Source organism: Emys orbicularis, chromosome 2 (assembly GCF_028017835.1).
Source record: "Emys orbicularis isolate rEmyOrb1 chromosome 2, rEmyOrb1.hap1, whole genome shotgun sequence".
Classification (NCBI taxonomy): Eukaryota; Metazoa; Chordata; order Testudines; family Emydidae; genus Emys; species Emys orbicularis.
The window spans coordinates 4029931-4048212 of NC_088684.1; the positions used below are offsets into that span (position 1 = coordinate 4029931).

The 18282-nt window shown below is 47.9% G+C and overlaps 2 protein-coding genes across 3 annotated transcripts in view; one reads left to right on the plus strand and one right to left on the minus strand.

The window, feature by feature from the left end:
* Window positions 1-6210: 6210 nt before the first annotated feature.
* TIGD5 (tigger transposable element derived 5) lies at window positions 6211-8022 on the minus strand. The gene is made up of 2 exons (XM_065400196.1): window positions 6424-8022; window positions 6211-6387 (listed from the first exon to the last, which is right to left on the minus strand). Exons 1-2 carry the CDS (start codon window positions 8020-8022, stop codon window positions 6211-6213), a joined length of 1776 nt encoding a protein of 591 aa, XP_065256268.1.
* Window positions 8023-8962: 940 nt separating this feature from the next.
* LOC135873553 (elongation factor 1-delta-like) overlaps window positions 8963-18282 on the plus strand; it is a 32104-nt gene continuing 22784 nt past the window's right edge. Inside the window, exon 1 of one of the 2 annotated variants that reach the window (XM_065398148.1) lies at window positions 8963-9031. The gene's annotated coding sequence lies outside the window, so the exon portion shown is untranslated. Of the gene's footprint in view, window positions 9032-12035; window positions 12097-18282 lie in introns of those variants that run through there. The other variant, XM_065398149.1, reaches the window with a different exon arrangement.

Here is an 18282-nt window from a genome sequence, read left to right on the forward strand (position 1 = left end):
CCGCCCGCCACAGTTATAGGATTAGAATCCTGGTGTCCTGACTCCCAGTCCCAGACCGGACCACTCCCCATTCCACCAGATCACATTTGGATTCTGACAATCCAGTGTCTTCCTAGGCAGAATATTCCTAGCTATGTAATTCTGAACTTTGGTGCTTCACAGGGTGAAATACATGACAAACGAGAGGCCTTCCCATTCCATGTCTGGGGAAGGGAGAGGTTATTCTTGGGGACGGAGTTAAACTGTGTTTCAAAAGACCTTCATGATAGACCCATACCAAGAGCTCCAAGGTTCTCATAACTGGAATTGCAACACACCTCCCTTACATTTCAGCCTGAGAATTATTCTGTACCATCAAGTAGCTGGCTGAGGCAGCAGCCCCTAGTCACACTGGATGAACCTCCCAGTGGGTAATAAACATATTAGAACTAAATCTGTTTGCCACTAAGTTACTCCTCCAAAGACTGCCAAGATCCAAAGCACTCGGTGGCAAAATTTTGAGATGTCAGCGTTACACCACAGCCCTTACTACTGCAACAATAACTTTGACTGGGACCCAACACAGCACTGTCACACCAAGTCTGCAATACCGACAGCCTGAAAAAGTAGCTCTGAGATCGCAACAATGCACCGCTATGGATGTTTTTCTAAAAGCTCTGCTCTAGGAATTATTCTGTGGGAGTTCCCTGGCCTGTGACGTACAGGAGGTCAGGCTAGATGATCACCATGGTCCCTTCCTACTTTGGAATCTATGACTCATTGTGCCAATGTTGAGATGGCAACCACATTTAAAAGGGTGGAGAAGCAGCACAAGTTAAAAAAAATTGATGCATGCAGCTGCAAGGTTATGTGGCACATCAACAGGATATTAAAAAACCAGGTGTGAACATTCACTCGTCCCCGCCAGTGACTGAATCTGTATAATGAACTATTTTGCTGCTGATCATCCTAACAGAAACAGCTAAGTACTCTGGAATTGTGGAAGTAACGTGGGAGAATACCATCCCGTTTTCCTCTCTTCTCGCCCGCTCTCCCCCATGCACAATACAAGGATTTTTTTCATGCTGGGAGACAAAAGCGCGCCTGGGAGATACAGACCCTAACCCCCGTTTCAGGGGCAGCAGCTCCTTGGACAGTCTGAAGCATCAACACAGAAGCGCAGACACTTCGGCCCGAAGCAACCCAAGCAGCGATTCCCAAAAGGTGACACACTGAAATATGCCAGGATATTAGTGTGTGAGTGGGTGAGAGAGAGGACAAGGAGGTCATCATGGATTTATGAAGTGTTGTTTCTGTGCAGCTCACCAGCTCTCTCTCAGTATAACAAAATTTTTGAAAAAACACCTTTCACTTGACTGATGGCTTTATTAATTCCCAAAGACCAGCATTGGAAGCTGTAACTAATAGACTCTATTGGGAATGGCAGAAAAAATACGTCAGACTGAGACTGCTACAATCAGCCATACTGGGTGTTTTTTCAGGGGGTTGGCTGGGAGCGGGGCTGCAGGGGAGTCTTTTACAGCAGCTACTACTGCAAAGCACAGCTGGCCACTCAAAGATAAGCCTCATCACCAAGGATTTCAAAACAAGTAGGTTCCCAGATGAAACATACAAGGCCTGAAGTTTACCATTATTTATTTATGTTTCTTAAAAACAGTAGAAAGTTTCCAGATTGTTGCCTATCTAGAAATTACATAACTTCACCAACATGCTAAAATGAGCTCCAATTATTTTTCTATACTCCCTAATTGTGAACATACATACATGGCTTATCAGTGTGATGGTATAGCTTGTACCTCCCTTACTTCATCACCTCTTTGTCACCTTCATTCATGTCAGCAAATATTTAGATTGTCAGATCTCTGGGGCAGGGATAGCATCTTCTCAGGTCTCCTCTGAGCCACCTGGCAGCTAAAAAAAAACAATACTCCCATTGTCTCCACTCTTGTTCAGGTGGTATTAATCATCTCTGGGGTAAGTCACATGACTATGCGGATTTCCTCCACTACAAATTTACTCTCTTCCTTTAATTCTGCCAGCTTTTTCATTTCTCCTCCATCACACCTGTAGCCCCAGCTCATTTTGCTACTTTTGACTCTCTCCTGCCCTTCTCACATAGGATCTTCCAGATTTCTTTAATAAGATCTGACATCACCTTCCAATCTGATCCTTGACTTTCCAACTGGCTTCCACCCTGTACACACCAGTGAGACAGAGCTCCCGTCCAGACCAAAATCACAACACTTTTACTCCATCCTCACCATCCTAAGCCTCTGAAAGCCATGGCACCGTTGATTACTCCTAACTTCTTGAATCTTCTCCTCCAGTGGATTTCGCTGCTCCTCTGATGGTTGTTTCACCTTTCAGCTTGCTGCTTTAGCCACCCCTAGTTTCCATACAGATATGTCCCAGTGCTATCCAAACTTTGCCCAACTGGGACTAACACTGAAAGCTTGCTGGAAGGCTGAGGGATGAACCTAAGTTACATAAAAAGAACATTTTACAGTCACTGTCGTTTTTATGAGGCTCAACCCAGAGACTACATGTCCCAGCATGTAATATTCCATCTTGCCAAGCTCTGAGCTACACTTTGCTCACACCAACTAAAAATTTTAGGGTGGGGCCTTTCCATTTGCAGTAGTGGAAACAAAGGAAATCAGTTTTGTTCCTTGAAACAGTCCACCTGAGTCCCAAGCATTCATTGTATTTTCCTAATAATCTTTTCCTGGTTCCCTTAATGACACTGATCAGACTGAGGGGAAGTACTTTTAAAATGAGCTTTTAGCAAAATGTTTATAAAAACTGAAGTTAAATCCTTACTGACTTAAGGAAATTTGTTCTAATTACATTATTTTTTGAACCAGGTACTACTTACTTTTTTGCCGTGTTTACTCCTGATTTTTGTAGTTAATGGCTCATCCTTTAACAGATCACTTTTCCGATAAACGTTCCTACACCTCTTAGCCATATGCATATAAAGCAGCTCATGAGAGCTGGCATCTACTCTGTCACATGCATCATCAACAGACTTGCCAAATAAATTCCAGCTCTGGAATCTTTATTCCTTGTGATGATGCAAAGTAAGAACCCTGCTTGACTTTCAGATCCTGAGAGAGTCTATTGCACCGGTACTTATAAAATACATCTTTTTACTTGACAATTGGGTACCGTACATTTTATCTGGAGTCACTGAAAGACAAACAGGGATCCCATCAAGGCCGTTTGTGTAGTCACTTTTCACTTACCAGCCACGCTAATTTCAAAAATAAAGGAAATTAGTAACTGCAGAGATTAGCTGGCCTGCCACAGGGTCAACAGCTTGACTCAAGTCCTTCACCTCCTTCCATCTTCCTAACAGTCTAGTCCTTTGGAACCAGAAGTTGTAGTTGGTTCATAAGTTTTAGGCTTAAGTGGAAACTTTCCCCCATCCCCAAGTGACATATGAAGCTCCACATGAGAAATCACTGTCTCTCAGAATTCCAACTCTCCTTCAAAGAGTGACGTTTTAAATCTTCATAGAGATTCACAGACATTTTAGGCCAAAAAGGGACTATTAGATCACCTAGTCTGATCTCCAGTATAAGAGAGGCCATATAATTTCACCACATTACCTCTGTATTGAGCCAAAGACTAGTGTTTGACTAAAGGAGATCTTTCAGCAATATACAAATTGCTGACCTATTTTCAAGTGATATAGGTAGCTTAGGGCGAAAATTTAAGTTCTGTTAAAAAAAAAATACAAAACGTAATAGAAATTATTTTTAAATAATCAAAGTAAGTAAATCAGTGTAATTATGTAACTTAAAACTTTCCCATAGCGTACACAACTCAAATACTGCCATATGCTTGTATGTGACAGTGAGAAAACTGAAATTGATTGGACTATTTTCATATGCTGGCTCTGAAGACAGTGCAAATTGAACAGCAAAAATAAAGACAGATCTTTTTTAAAAGTGCATATGGCTCCAGTAATCTAAGTGTTTAACATTACTGTAGTGGAATTTACCTTTATATTTTTGAAAAGACAGTTTCCTTGTAACATGAACCCTGTCAGTTTTGTGCTAGTTTTTGTCTCTCTATTGTTTCCTAAATTAACTGTCTTTCATATGCTAGCAGGCAGTCTTCACCTGTCCCTAATAAAGCTACTCCCTCCAAAGCAGAAGCTGGAATTCCAGTTTTAAAGGATACTATTCAGAGCTGATTATCCAAATGGAGAAAACCAGGTCTATAAGGCAATGGTATCAATTTATTCACTCTTCTTGGTCTCAAGCTATGAGATTTTATTTTGTAAACAAGTCTCAGTATTAGTTCATGGGCTCAGAAGCAAGAGTTGAACTACAATTCAAGAGATTCTTTTTCAGAGCAGCCAGTGTTTTTTTGTTTTTTGTTTTGTTTTGTTTTTTACAGGTAACGGGATGACTTTGCCTATTGAAACAAATTTAGGAGAATCATGTACAGTTAATGCAATTTCAAGGGTTAAATCAAAAGCTTAATTGCCACATCATTTGAAGAAGACAAGTAACATTAAAATCTATTTTGCTTCACTATACATCCTGCTAAGGGGACGATTTACCAACCCCCCCCCCCCCCCCCCCCGCAAGTGGAACAGAAATTGATTAGATCTTCATAGACTCTGAAGTTATGAGATGGAAAAATGGCTAAGTATCCATCCCCACCTGCCACAATGCAGGACTGTTCAACTAACTATTTTTTATTTTTTGCTAAATAGCCAGACTAAAAGTATTTTTTTTAAAACCAGGCCAAAATAAAAAAAAAATAAAGATTCCAATTAGAATCTCATGCCTCTATTTTTTAATATAAATGTGGGCCCCTCCAATTCCTGCCTCACTCCAGCTGCAGCACATGTTACAAGCTGCCTCACTAGAACAGCCTCTACAGAGGCAAAACCAAGAATCTTCTGCCTGCAGAACGTCCCACCGCTGAAGGGAATTTTGTTCTCTTCCTAGCCACCAGGCTTAACTGTTTTGCTATAAGAAGATGGCAAAAAATGGTATTTTAATTTTTAAAAAGTCTGAAGTATCCATGGTTTAAGAGCTATAGCAGCCCTCGTGCACATAAAGTAGCCATGGAGGTTACATTAGCTCACCAGCTCTCGGGGTGGCCTGTAGCTTATTAAGAGTACCCCCAGCCCAGAGCGTACCAGTTCTAATCCAGTGCATGTAAAACCCACCCCAGTTTTAAACCCACCCTAGTTTAACAAGCAACCAGTTAGCAAATGGGAAGGGTATGAATGACCAGCCCCCTCCAGAGTGTAACATTAGTTCTTACAAAAAGATACCCAAGCACGTGGCTGCCAGTTTACATCCTGGTAGCAGCTACAGTCCATTGATGATTTGGGTCTAGACAGTGAGGCTGCTGCCGCCACCTGGATTCACCTCCACAGAACTTTGCGTGCGAGACTGCAGCCAAGCTATCTGTTTAGCTTCGTTCCTTGCCCAGCATCGGTTTTCCCTCTTTACAACTTGAGAAGGAAGAGCCTCTCTTGGCGGTGTGTAGCCATGCATGTCCCCTTCCCCTCACAGCAGGATTCTTACTGCTGACCATCTCACAGCTCCGCCATCTTCATTAGTCCCACTCGTGTGAGGGAGAATCCCCTCCCTCTCAGTCAAGCTAGGGGGCAGCGTGCCTTCTCTGTCCCACTGATGTCCAGTCCCCCGCCTCAGCCCTTCTCAGGGCCGTAGGTTAGTTTCCCCTCAATCCCAGGAGAATGGGGGTAAGCCCCTTCCTTGCAGCGACACTGGATACAGAGATTGGTCCCCCTGCCTCTGCCCCATGGGTTGGGGGGGGATCTGCTGATGTCAGGGGTAAGGATTAGCCCTCCAGTGATGTTGCTGGGAATTATCCCCCTACATTCCATGAGTAGGGAATAGCACCTCCCAATGATGTTTAGAGTGAGGAATAGCCCTCAAGTGATGGCATTTTATGGGGGGGTTATCCCCCCTTATTAGCCCCAGGAAGTAGGCTTACCCCTCAGTGACAGGGGGTAGCCCCAGGGGGAGGGACATCTGAGCCCCACGAGGTATTAGACCCCACTCCCTAGCAATGATGGGTGGGGGGGTTGGGTCCCCCATTGTCAGTCCCATTGCAGAGTGGGGTTAGTCCCCATCCATCCCATGGGAGTTTGGTGGGGCTACACCCCCAAAGGTGCAGCAGTAGGTGGCTGACCAGCTCCAGTCCCCCTCGTACCCCCTATGAGTCTGAGCTACCCCCTTGGTGCAGCCGCTGGGCCATACTAATGAGGGAGCGGAGCTGCACCAACTTGAGTGGTCCCACCTGCCGGGGGTCCTGGCTCTCCAGCCAGCGTAGCGCTGTCTCCAAGCCCCTGATGGCTTCCCGGGCCGTGGGCAGTGGGGGATCCCCTCCCTCCTCCACTCCACTGCCCCCCCCACCGCCTGCATCCACCCCTGCTGCCTCCTCATCCTCATCCCCGCCACAGCCTCCAGGTCCTTCATCCCCACCATCCCCTTCCCCATCCTCCCCCTCCATGCCTGGCGCCGCATCGTCCAGGTGCAGCCAGTCGGCCACCTCCTCAGGTGCTAGGCGTTTATAGGCCAGGGCAGCCAGGTGGGTGAGATCGCTGAAGACCTTGCTGTCCCCACCCAGTGGTTCCCCCTGTTCCTCTTCCCCAGGCTGGGGCTCAAAAGCAGCACGCAGCCCCAGCAGCCAGCACTTCTCGATGGAGCCAGCAGGGATGAGGTCCCAGGAGAGGCCAGCCAGGTATAGCATGTCCTTGAGCAGGAAAGAGCGCACAAAGTCCAGGGGGCCACTCCCACCACCGGCTGGGCCGGGCCCCCCAGCCGGGCCGCCTCCCCCACTGGCCACGCAGGACACGGCCAATCGCAGCAGCTCCCGCTTGTAGAGCTGCTTGAAGGCGGACACCACGCCTTGCTCCAGCGGGGCTGGGATACGGCCTCCCCCTCCAGCCGAGCTGCCCCCTGCCGCAGCCTTGGAGAGGAAGAGGGCTCGGATGGAGCCATCTGGGGTCTGCAGCTGGGGTGGCTCCTCTGGGTCAGCTCCGGAGGGTGGCGGGGGGCTGCTGAGAAGCAGCACCGCCTTCTGCTGGAGGCAGCTGCGGCGCAGATAACGCTTGACTCCTGGCACAAAATCTTCAAAGAACCAGGCCCGGAGAAGGGCAAGTCCGAGCCGGGCCTCGGGGCTGTAGCGGTAGCAGGCTGGGAACTTGTCCTGGTTGTGGTGCCGGAGACTGGGTGGGTCTGGGAGCCCCCCGACCACCAGCGGTTTCAGCTTGTGCGAGCCAGTCAGGTTGGCAGCCAGCAGCACGGTGACGCACTCCTTCACCACCAGCCTCCGACGGGGGGGAGACTGCAGGCGGGGGGAATGGGCCCGCAGCTCCCCAGCCTGACCCGGCAGCAGCTTCCAGTAGAGTCCGGTTACATTGGCGTTGTAGATCTGCTCGTCCCCGTAGCCTCCCCCGTCCGAAGGAGCCGCAGCGGCTGGAGGAGGCGGCGGCAGGGGCAGGAGCAGCGAAGGGTCCGGGAAGGCGGAAGAGGGGGCCCCGGGCTCCAGCTCCGCCTTGAGCGGCGGGGTCCCCGGAGCAGCGGGGTCCCCCCCTCCGCCACCTTCACCGTAGATGCGCTGGCTGGAGATGCCGTGCCGTTTCTGCCAGCGCCAGAACCAGCCATGGCTGGCCTTGAAGGTGCACTCGGGCCCGTAGATCTGGCGGGCGAAGGCCTCGGCCTGGGCTTGGATGATGGGCCCGGAGAGCGGCACGCCGTGCTGCCGCAGGGTGAGGAACCAGGTGTAGACGGCCCGGTCGATCTCCTCCTCGTTGGCCAGGCGCATCTTCTTGCGCTGGGTGCCCACCTCGCCGCCCAGCTGGTCCAGGAACCAGCGCAGCTTGTGCTCGTCCTTGAGCCAGCCGCGCAGCGTGCCGCCGGGCACCCCGAAGTCCCGGCACACCGAGGCCTGCCGCTCGCCCTTCTTCACCCGCTCGATGGCCTGCAGCTTGTCCTTGATGGAGTAGGCGCGGCGGAAGGCCATCTTCACCGACAGCCCCCCGGGGCCCCGCCCGGGGGGGCCCCCGCCCCGCCGGCACCGCGCCGCCGCCCCGGGCTCGCCCAGCTCCAGGCACACCGGGGACGGCTCCCTGCTGCCCGGCTCCTCCAGCTCCAGCGGGCTCCGTCCGCCCGGCTCCACCGGAGGCTCCCGGCGGCTCGGCTCCTCCAGCCCCGGCGAGGCCCTGCTGCTGCTGCTGCCCGGTCGCCCCCGGGGCCGCCTGGAGCCCGTCCCGTCCGGGGAGCGTCTCCGCCTCGGCGGCTCCCGCAGGCCCAGCGCCGGGGGGTCCCCGGCGGCCGGGGGCAGCAGCGCGTCCTGCCCGCAGGCCATGCGGGGGGCTGCCTGCGGCCGCTCAGCGCGCTCCCCGGCCCGAGCCGCGGCTGGATCCATGGCGGGGCCCGGCGCCGGGGCCGCGGCCGCTGGCAGCCATAAACCCGCCCGGCCCTGCACAGTCGCGGGGAGACGGAGGGGCCCGGCCCGCGGGGGGGCGCGTTATAACCGGGGGTAGGGGCGGGGAGCCAAGGTCTTTTGTCTCGTCTCTGGCCCCTGAGAGCCGATAGGGCGGGCCGGCGGCCACAGCGCATGCGCCGTCTCTGCTTTCCTTCCCCCCCCCCCGAAGTGGAACGTCCTGTCCTCCCCCCTCCCATTGGACTCTTCCACCCGTGGTAGGCTGTAATTCCTATAGCCGGCACCCTCGCCGGAATGTTCTATTGTCGCAAGAGGGGGTGTCCAATCCCTCGGGCTTTTCCATTCCCCGCCACAGCCGGGGATGTACTTCCACAGAACGGGCCATTCCCCTCACAGCAAAGATCCACTCCTCACCCGGACTGTTCCACTCCCGCGCCCGCTCTGCGTGGCCCCCACAGCGCCGCCGCGAGCCGGCTCCCCCTCCCTCTAGCCACGGTTGGTCGGCGCCGCGACCCAGAATCCCCCGCGCGGCCAGCGGGGCTTCCTTTCTGCTGACTGAGGCCGAGTAGAGCTGCGCGCCCGCCGCGTGAGTACGGAGCCCTCGCGGGGACGGGCGGGGGGGAGAGGCCTGGAGTCACCGCCGGGCCAGGCAGCCGCCCCGTGAGGGAGCTGAGGGCAGGGGGAGGCGGCGCCCGGTCCTGCACCGCGCGGGAGGGGGATGGGCCATGGGGCTGAGGCGGGTTTCCCGCCAGCCTCCCCGCCCCCACCCTGAGCAGCCCCGTGCTCCTCTCATGGGCAGGGACCTCCCCCGGGGGTGCTGGTGGCCGGGGGCAGGGACCTCCCCCGGGGGTGCTGGTGGCCGGGGGCAGGGACCTCCCCTGGGGGTGCTGGTGGTTTGGAGGGAGGGAGGGGGGGCCAGGGACCTCCCCTGGGGGTGCTGGTGGTTTGGAGGGAGGGAGGGGGGGCAGGGACCTCCCCTGGGGGTGCTGGTGGTTTGGAGGGAGGGAGGAGGGGGAGCAGGGACCTCCCCCGGGGGTGCTGGTGGTTTGGAGGGAGGGAGGAGGGGGAGCAGGGACCTCCCCCGGGGGTGCTGGTGGTTTGGAGGGAGGGGGGGGCAGGGATCTCCCCCGGGGCTGCTGGTGGTTTGGAGGGGGGGGGGGCAGGGACCTCCCCCGGGGGTGCTGGTGGTTTGGAGGGAGGGAGGAGGGGGGGCAGGGATCTCCCCCGGGGGTGCTGGTGGTTTGGAGGGAGGGAGGAGGGGGGGCAGGGACCTCCCCCGGTGGTGCTGGTGGTTTGGAGGGAGGGAGGAGGGGGAGCAGGGACCTCCCCCGGGGGTGCTGGTGGTTTGGAGGGAGGGAGGAGGGGGAGCAGGGACCTCCCCCGGGGGTGCTGGTGGTTTGGAGGGAGGGAGGGAGGAGGGGGGGCAGGGACTTCATCTGCATTCCTCTGTGCCCCCAAGGATCTTTTCCTCCCCATGAGCCGTCCCCGCTTCCCTTACAGGGGTGAGCCCTGCTGTGGGCAGGTGCTTCTGGTGGTGGGGGCAGGGATTCTGTGTCTCTGTGCTTCCCCCCCCCCCCCCCCCCCATGCTGGCCCTTGTCCACCATTCTGCTTATCATATGCTCCCCTCATAGCCAGGGAGCCCTGCTGTGGTGCCGGTACCCTGTGGGGGAGGGGGATGATAGCGAGTGGCGGCAGGGACTCTATTGCTCAGAAGAATCCTTTTTCCCCCATAACTGCTGTGAGCAAGGTCCTGGGGGGATGATAGGTGAGCCTCCCAAAACTCCTTCCCCCCACTACCAGCTTGTGCTTCCCTCATGGCTGAGGAGCTCAGCTGTGGATGCAGGTGGTCCCAGGAAGGCTTATAGGAGGGTCCTCCAAAGAATCCTCCTGTCCCCCTGCACCCCCACTGTGAGCATCAGTCTGTTTGCCTGCTGCTCCCCTCACAATCAGGGAGCTCTGTCCTGTATGCCAGCAGCCCAAAGATGAGGGGTGTGAACTCTGTGATGCTGACTCACTTTTCAGCAGCTCTCAGTCTGGTAACTTCTGCTGGCACTTGAGGGGCTCTCCACTGAAAAACCAAAGGCAGGGAAAATCTGATGGGTCTTCTTATCTAGGTACTTTAGCTCCCTGATAATAGGCCCATCTGCCATGGAGTATCCTTGAGCACTCCCTAAGAAAGGGCCTGATCCAGCAAGCTACTGATCATCCCCAACTTCCTTTTAGCTCTGTAACAGTTCAGGCTGTCCTGAACCTCACAGGATTATGCTGCTGTCCTTGTACTTTCTGTTGCTGTGTAGCAGTCCGACTCCATAATCTCTGTTTAATCCTGATTTATTCTGGTCATAACCACAGTTATTACGTAGAGAGTCGCATGGTTTGTTGCATCTGTAATCTGAGTGCATTGCACTCATAAGTGGCTCCTTACATTTTCCATTCCTTTCATAAGCTCCTTGTGTTCCATCCTCCAATTCCTCCTCTTTCAGGGATTCCTGGCATTCTCTCCCCCCCCCCCCCCCCCCAAAAAAAATAATAATGGCTGCTATCTACTGGCTTGTACATCTGTAGACAATTACAGATGTGGTTAAAACTGCAGGTTCTGCTAACTAAATGCAGGGGGTTGTGTCCCCCCCCCTCAACCCCCTTCTGGCTTTCTGATTTGCACCAAAATCGATAGGGTTCTGCTCATTGATGCCTAAAACATTCCCTGATTTTGGAATTGATTGGATGCAGCATTCAAAAGTCTATCCTGTTACAGACAGGGAGAATACCATAGAGTTGCTTGGCTTGGCCAGATGTTCTTTATTACCTTCTCTGGTTCTGCTTTTCTTTTCAGGTACATATTCTTTTCCTCTGCCTGGCTTTGCTCCTTTCCTTTACAGGTATACTTTTCTCCTCTCCCCCACTTGCTATTCTGTTCATTCTCCGATACTAGTTGATATATTTTTTCTTAACAACTTATTTCTTATCCTTTCCCAACTGATTTTCTGCAGTACTACACACTTGTCTGGAGGAGCAAATGGAGCCTTTCTTTCCCAGTGACAGGTATCTCCAGACTTGCTTTTCTGCACTTATTAGCTGAGTGACTTTAGGTGCTGCTTATTGGTTGCTAATCACCTGGGGGCAGATGTCAAGGTTTCAAGGAATCATAGTTGGGAGGTCCCAACTGTCATTTTGTTGGCTGACTGGCAATCCTTTTGCTCAGTTATGTCTTGAAACACTCCGCAATCTCCCCACAAAAAGAACTGCAGGTATCTGGATTGGTAATTTCATTAGTGAGATCAAATGCTTAACTAAAGTGATTCTTGCTTATGTGCACATAATTGAACTAACTACCACATTTCTCTTTCCACTCTGGGTTTTCACTTGTAGTTGACATTTATTTTCCTTGCTGTTGCTGGGATTAGTTTTCAGTAGATTCTGTTGGGGGATGGATGTGACATGTGAGATAGTGTGAGAGTACTCTATACATAATCCCTGTTGGCTTTGTCTAGGTCAGTGATGCCAAACAGTGTAAACAGATTTACATCCAGAATGATGACATGTAGATGCCGAGAGCTGCAAAAAATATTACAGAACACATGCAGTGGGAACCACCTCATCATAAAGTTGTATTTTGTAAAGAATCAGAATGACAATTTTAATATTATGTGGTAATGAAACTATTTGGGATTTGTCTTCTATTTCATTATCGATGGGCTCTACGGTAGGGAGATACGGTGAACTCATTGGTAATCTTGCACTGTTTAAGATTGTGGATTTTGAAAAGCAGCTGACATTTCCCTTCAGAAACAACAGCTGCTGTGGAAAAAGTGTTCCCTTCATTTAAAAAAAAGAAAGAAAGAAAGAAATACAAACTTAAAGTAATAATACAGGTAAAAAGCTTAAGCCCAAATCTTATTTTGGGTTTTATGAAACATTGATATAAGTGTTTTCATCACATTTTTAACAACGCGTTCCCCTGTATCATTGGAAATCCAATTTTAGTTTGTGACATCCAGGAAGTGATGATAAGCAGAAACTGAAAATGTAGCTGACCAACTATGCATTTTCAATTAGAAATTGTTGAAACTTAGAGGGCTTTTAGATGGTTGTTAATGTTGCTTATATGTTGGTTATGGGAAGTTTTCACTGCATTGTCCTGTGTAACTTTACACTGGGTGAGGGAGGTTAACTATGTATTGATCAACACAAATAATACCATTGCCTTTTTGATGTTTTAAGTCTTACAAATAGCTGGTACACTTTGTGCCACCATTTAAGTTGCTGCCTGTTATGTTTCAGTGGTATGGATAATACAAAAGCCAGTATCCAACCTGTGCAGCAAGAGCACACATTGTTGCACTTTTCTTGTCTAGTCTGTGCACATATTTTTATAATCATAGAAACATTTTGTACATAATATTAGTGGCTCTTAGAATAGTTACGATGAATGAAATGCATAAGAAACTAATAACCATATTCAATTTAGGGAGCACGATAAAGGCTTATAAGGTGATTGTACAGTAACTCCTCACTTAACGTTGTAGTTATGTTCCCGAAAAATGCAACTTTAAGTGAAACAATGTTAAATGAATCCAATTTTCCCATAAGATTTAATGTAAATGCGGGGGGTTAGGTTCCAAGGAAATTTTTTTGGGGCAGACAAAAGGCATTATATACTGTACTGTACTATGGTTGGGAAGTGCCTCCGGCTTACCCCACACAGGCACAGCCCGCTGCAGGCAAGGACACTAGGAAGCACCTTTGCAGCGGCAGCTTGCCCGGAGAACATGCTCGGACTTTGCCGGGAATGCTCCAGGCCCGCCTCTTCCTGTCCTCGCTCCACTCCAGGCCCACCTCTTCCCACCCCCACTCCACCTTCTCTCCGGAGCACGCCACATCCCCCCCCCCCCCCCCCAAAGTCCTAAGCGCCGCCAAACAGCTGTTTGGCGGTGCTTAGGACTTTCTGGGAGGAAGGGGGAGGAGTGGAGACGCGGCGCTTTCCCACTCCTCCCCCTCCCTCCCAGCGCTTCCCTGCTGCCAAACAGCTGTTTGGCGGCGCTTAGGACTTTCTGGGAGGGAGGGGGAGTAGTGGAGATGCGGCGCTTCCCTGCTCCCCCCCCCCTCCCTCCCAGAAAGTCCTAAGCATGGGGGAAGCGCTGTGAGGGAGGGGGAGGAGGCGGAGAAGTGGAACTTGTGCAATGCTCCCTTGTAAAGTTGCTGCTCTTCCTCAGAGTCTTGCAAGCAGGCAGCCAAATGATGTTATAAGGGGAGCATTGCACAACTTTAAACGAGTACGTTCCCTAATTGAGCAGGGACGTAACATTATAACAACATTAAGCGGGACGACGTTAAATGAGGAGTTACTGTACTTTGCATTTAAGTATAGAATAGGGTTCTTCGCTTCTCTGATTTCTACTGTTGACGTACTCAGAAATAGAAACTGTTGCAGAGATTATTCATAAAGCACAGCAAGATTATTTTTTAGTTGTAAAGCTTAGTGCTCATGAAAGTGAAATGAATCGCTCTGGGCAGAGTTGTTACAAAGCACCTACCAGCGCTGTTCTGAGTTGCCTTGGCTACTCAAGGTTACCTCCAGAAGCTGACACATATTAAAGCAATAATGGTTTTGTCTACACTAGGGTTTTAACTTGTTAAAATACTTTCCCTAATGTAGATGTGGTATTTTTGTTAAATCAGGTATTTGCATATGAAACTGTCCTATGTGTATAATTGTGCAATTTACATTGGCAATTGTATACTTATATTATTTAAAAATCTGATTTTTTTAAATGTCATAGGCTATGTCTATACTACAGCATAATTGGCATAATTTGTTACCTAGGGGTGTGAATAAACCACCCCCCTGAGAGACGTAAGTTACACCGACATAAGCGCCCCTGTGGAAGAATTCTCTCCCGTGGGCTTAGAGCAGTTAGATAGCTTACAGTGGTGGTAAACTCTCTAGTGTAGCCGTAACCATAATTGGGTTTAAGAATTAACACTCCGTTGAGGTAAAAGGGAACTGACCATGTCTCAGAGTTGTTTCAGGATATTTGTAGGCTCTTAATTGGTTGCATGCAGTTCCCATTTGGAAGATTTTCTTTGCACTAGCATTTGATATGTTAAAAATAAATAAAAGCTTGATTTCTGCTAAGTTGATCATGCCCTGGGGGGCTGATAAATATCTTAAGCAGGTTGCATGTGGCCCACAGGCTGCGTTTGAAGGAATTAACTTTTAAAATATGTTTAACAGACATAGAAATATGTATCTTTTCTGTCTCAAACCCACTCTTGACTAAAAAGGAGACCTGTTAAATTTTTAGGGGGACTGGACTTCTTCCAGAAATTGTTCTTGTATAATCTTTTAACAAGCTTCTGCTACAGGCTTGTCTTTTTTTTTTTTTTTTTTTTTTTTTAATCCTTAGAGCTAACTGGCAGTTAACTCAGCTAGTTAACATCTCTAAAGGCTATTCTGGATACTCAAAACATGTGTAGTTTACCCAAGGCTGATCCCTATCAAGTAGGCTGAGGTAACAACTCCAGTCTGTACGTAATCTAATTGTATTTTTAGTGCTGACTACAGTAGTTTAAAACAAATACAGTTGGGTTTTAGATGTATATGTACATAGTTCTATTTAGTTTGTTCCAGACTCACTAGTATTAAGCAGCCACAACTTTGCAGTAAACTGTGTTGTTACTAATTTCTTTTGAAAGTTAAAAGATTTTATACAAGTAATATTCTACCTGCTATACAACTCGTTTAACTGTGCTCTCACTGGTTCTGCGTCTCTAGAAATAAAACTTTCTCACTTTTCTTAACTTTATTTCTTAATGCTGTCATAGGAACTAAAAAAGTAAGTACTTACAGGTCAATATCTTGTCACTTCTGCTTTTTCCCACCCCCCCAAGAAAATCACTGGATTGCATGTATTGGTGCTAGGATTTTGTTCACCTCGGTTATAAACAGGTCACTGTCAATTTACGTTTTCTGTCTTCTAATAGAAATGACAGTGTGCTTATAGGAATTTACCATTCACCAGTACAGCAGTTCATTCTGGTTTCAGTTCTTTGGAGAGAAAGATCTCTCATCTAGTTTTACATGAGAACACATAAATCCTGTAATAGTAATGGTGTCCTGAGTTATGTTAAACTGGATTAAGTAATCTCCCATTTTATCTGCTATGCAGTTGCCTTCTTATGTCCGACTTCAATTATAGTAATGCAGACTAAATGTTAAATATGTAATAGCAGAATATTAAGAGCCAAGACTATCTTCCCCTCTTCTCTGAAGTAGTTGAGAATTGTAACCAGAAGGTGACCTTTAGATGCAGAGCAAGCACTTGCCTGCCACAGATTCACCTGATACAGTCATATGTGACTTTTTAAATTGAAGGCTTTATCTGTTCACTTCCAGCCTATATTTTGTTCTTGGTATGATTTAAGAGAACCCAAATCCAATGAGCAATCCCCTCCCATTAATCTAAAACACCTTGTGCAATCACAATACCCGAAGCTCCCACTTCAGTGTCCTTATTGCGCTATTGCAGTCAGTACGTTAAAAGTTCAGGTTTATAGACATAACTGTCCTATCCATCTTAGTCAAATGCTGATCTAAGCATGCACTTTCCCTGCACTTTCACATTTTGTACACTTGAGATGGTCAAAACTAGGTGAACGGTATAATAAAATTGTACATCCCTTGCAAGATTGTAGTTTAATTTTGAATAACACCTGTTTTAAGCAATCACTGGCTGTGAAAAGTCCTAATCCTATTCCTTCTTCAGTCCTAACCTTTTTCAGTATCATCATCCCTTTTCCTTCTCCACCTACTGCTCAATAACCACAATTCAGGTTATTTCTTCCTCTGTGGAGGATGGTACTACCTTTCTGCGGATACACTGGAAGGAAGCTCCTGTGCAAAACAGTTCCTTGGTGTAAATGGTCAAACACCCCATTCCCTTTAAAAGATTTCTTGTAGTAGGTATTGCTATTCAATATTTGTCTTGTGGGGTAGACACTGCTCCTTTTTTCTCTGAGTACAAAGGTTAACATGTAAAATATTTCTAAGTCAGAAATCTGACACTAAAGTAAGTGTGGGGCTACCATGCTTTTACAATGAAAGCGTGTAACGTGGTCATCTTTACATTCTAGAGTACTATGTGCACCTGATTAACATTGTAGTCATTTTTATTTAACTGGCATATGTTCTGACTTTGACCTATAATCTGATGTCATCATTGCCTGCTTGGTCACAATGCCAAGGAAGCTGTGACAGCATGGCTTATCCTGAGGGCCAGATCATAGAGTTGCTGCTTTATCCCCACGTTGCCACCCACTTAATGGGGCGCTTTGACTTTGAAAGTAATAAGTAGGATTAATTCTCTATATCTTTGAAACTGGTGGCTTACTGTAGTAAAAAGTGTTTTATTTATGTCCATAGGGTAGAGCATCCAGTTAAACTATTTTTTTAATGAAATCTGTCTGACTTTCAGGGTTTCCAGTTTTGATATTTGAATCAAGAGAAATATATTGTTTTAGATTGTTTCAACTGGACAAGAGTTGTTCAGTGTCTTCTATACCTGATGAAAAGTATCAATTTTTATTTTTAAGCAAAAAAAAAGGGTTCCCTTAGAAATTGATTTTAATACTGTATTTAGGTGTTAGATTTTTTTTAATATCAATGTAAAAATTCCCAAAATAAGAAGTGTAAGTTTAAAATGGCAAAGGCACTTATATTTGAAAGTACTTCCCCCTTTACTTGTCTGCTGAGTCCTGAGAGAGGAATTCTGATTTATTTTTTCCAACTGTTGGTATCGCCATCTGCACCCAATGGAATGTTGGGAAATGTTCAGTTTTAAATGTTTCTGATTTGATCACCTATTGCAGAGTGAAATAGAATCTTGAAACTGAGACTGGCAGGTAAGCAAAGAGGGAACTGACTTTTCAGCTACTTAATTTTAAATTGGATTTGTGCATAATTCAACGCACTTACTCTTTTACTAATTTACTATCTTGAAACTTAGTAGCTAACCATTACCTGGATTTCTGAACACTGCTGTAAATCCTGCAGTTAGGAAAATCTCTCCAATATCATGTTTGATAATTTTGATATCCTGGAAGCTAAATTTGACTTCATACTGGATTATAAACAATATTTAAAGCACAAGACTTTCACACCAATCAAATGCAACATTTATGCCTCTTCCTTTGTATGGGCTATTTCAGTTGATTTAAATGTGAAACAATAGCATTTAACAAAGTCTAGCTTAAAGTTATAGGCAGACCTTTCGAAAATAGCTGTGTTTAAAATAAGCTTGTCGCATATAATGAAGGTTAATATATATGAACCCTGAGACACCCTCTTAAAAACTCTTGTCCTTTCCATTTGGCAGTAATTGATTTTTAACTGAAATCCAGTGAGTGTCAAAGTTCGTTAGCTCAAAATATATTTGAGAGATGGGTTGTAGCCCACGAAAGCTTATGCTCTAATAAATTTGTTAGTCTCTAAGGTGCCACAAGTACTCCTGTTATTTTCATGGTTTCCAAGAAAGCCAGGAGCCCATTACTAACACATAACCTTACTCCAACCTAATAATGGGTGCACATCCTATGAAGGAAAACGCCTTCAGTTAAAGGAAGCCAAATTCATCTTCAAGAGCATATTTTATGAAAAAATGCATAAGCATCCCCTATCTCAGCTAACTTTGTGCACCTCTGGAAATAGTTTCCTTTGCTCCCTCTGCTGGTTTTATAGCAGTCAAGTACAATACAGCATGTCCTATATTGGCAGTGTCTGCAAAAAGATCTTCATGAGTAGGGAATTTTTTTTAAAAAAAGCAAGTTTTCCAAAAATA

Bases quoted from the DNA above. Each gene is read 5' to 3' on its own strand.
- TIGD5 (XM_065400196.1), bottom strand. From the start codon at position 8,022: ATGGCCTTCCGCCGCGCCTACTCCATCAAGGACAAGCTGCAGGCCATC. The intron at 6,388-6,423 runs GTGGATGCAGGC...AGTGGAGTGGAG, and splicing joins AGGATGAGGAGGCAGCAGGG to GAGGGAGGGGATCCCCCACT.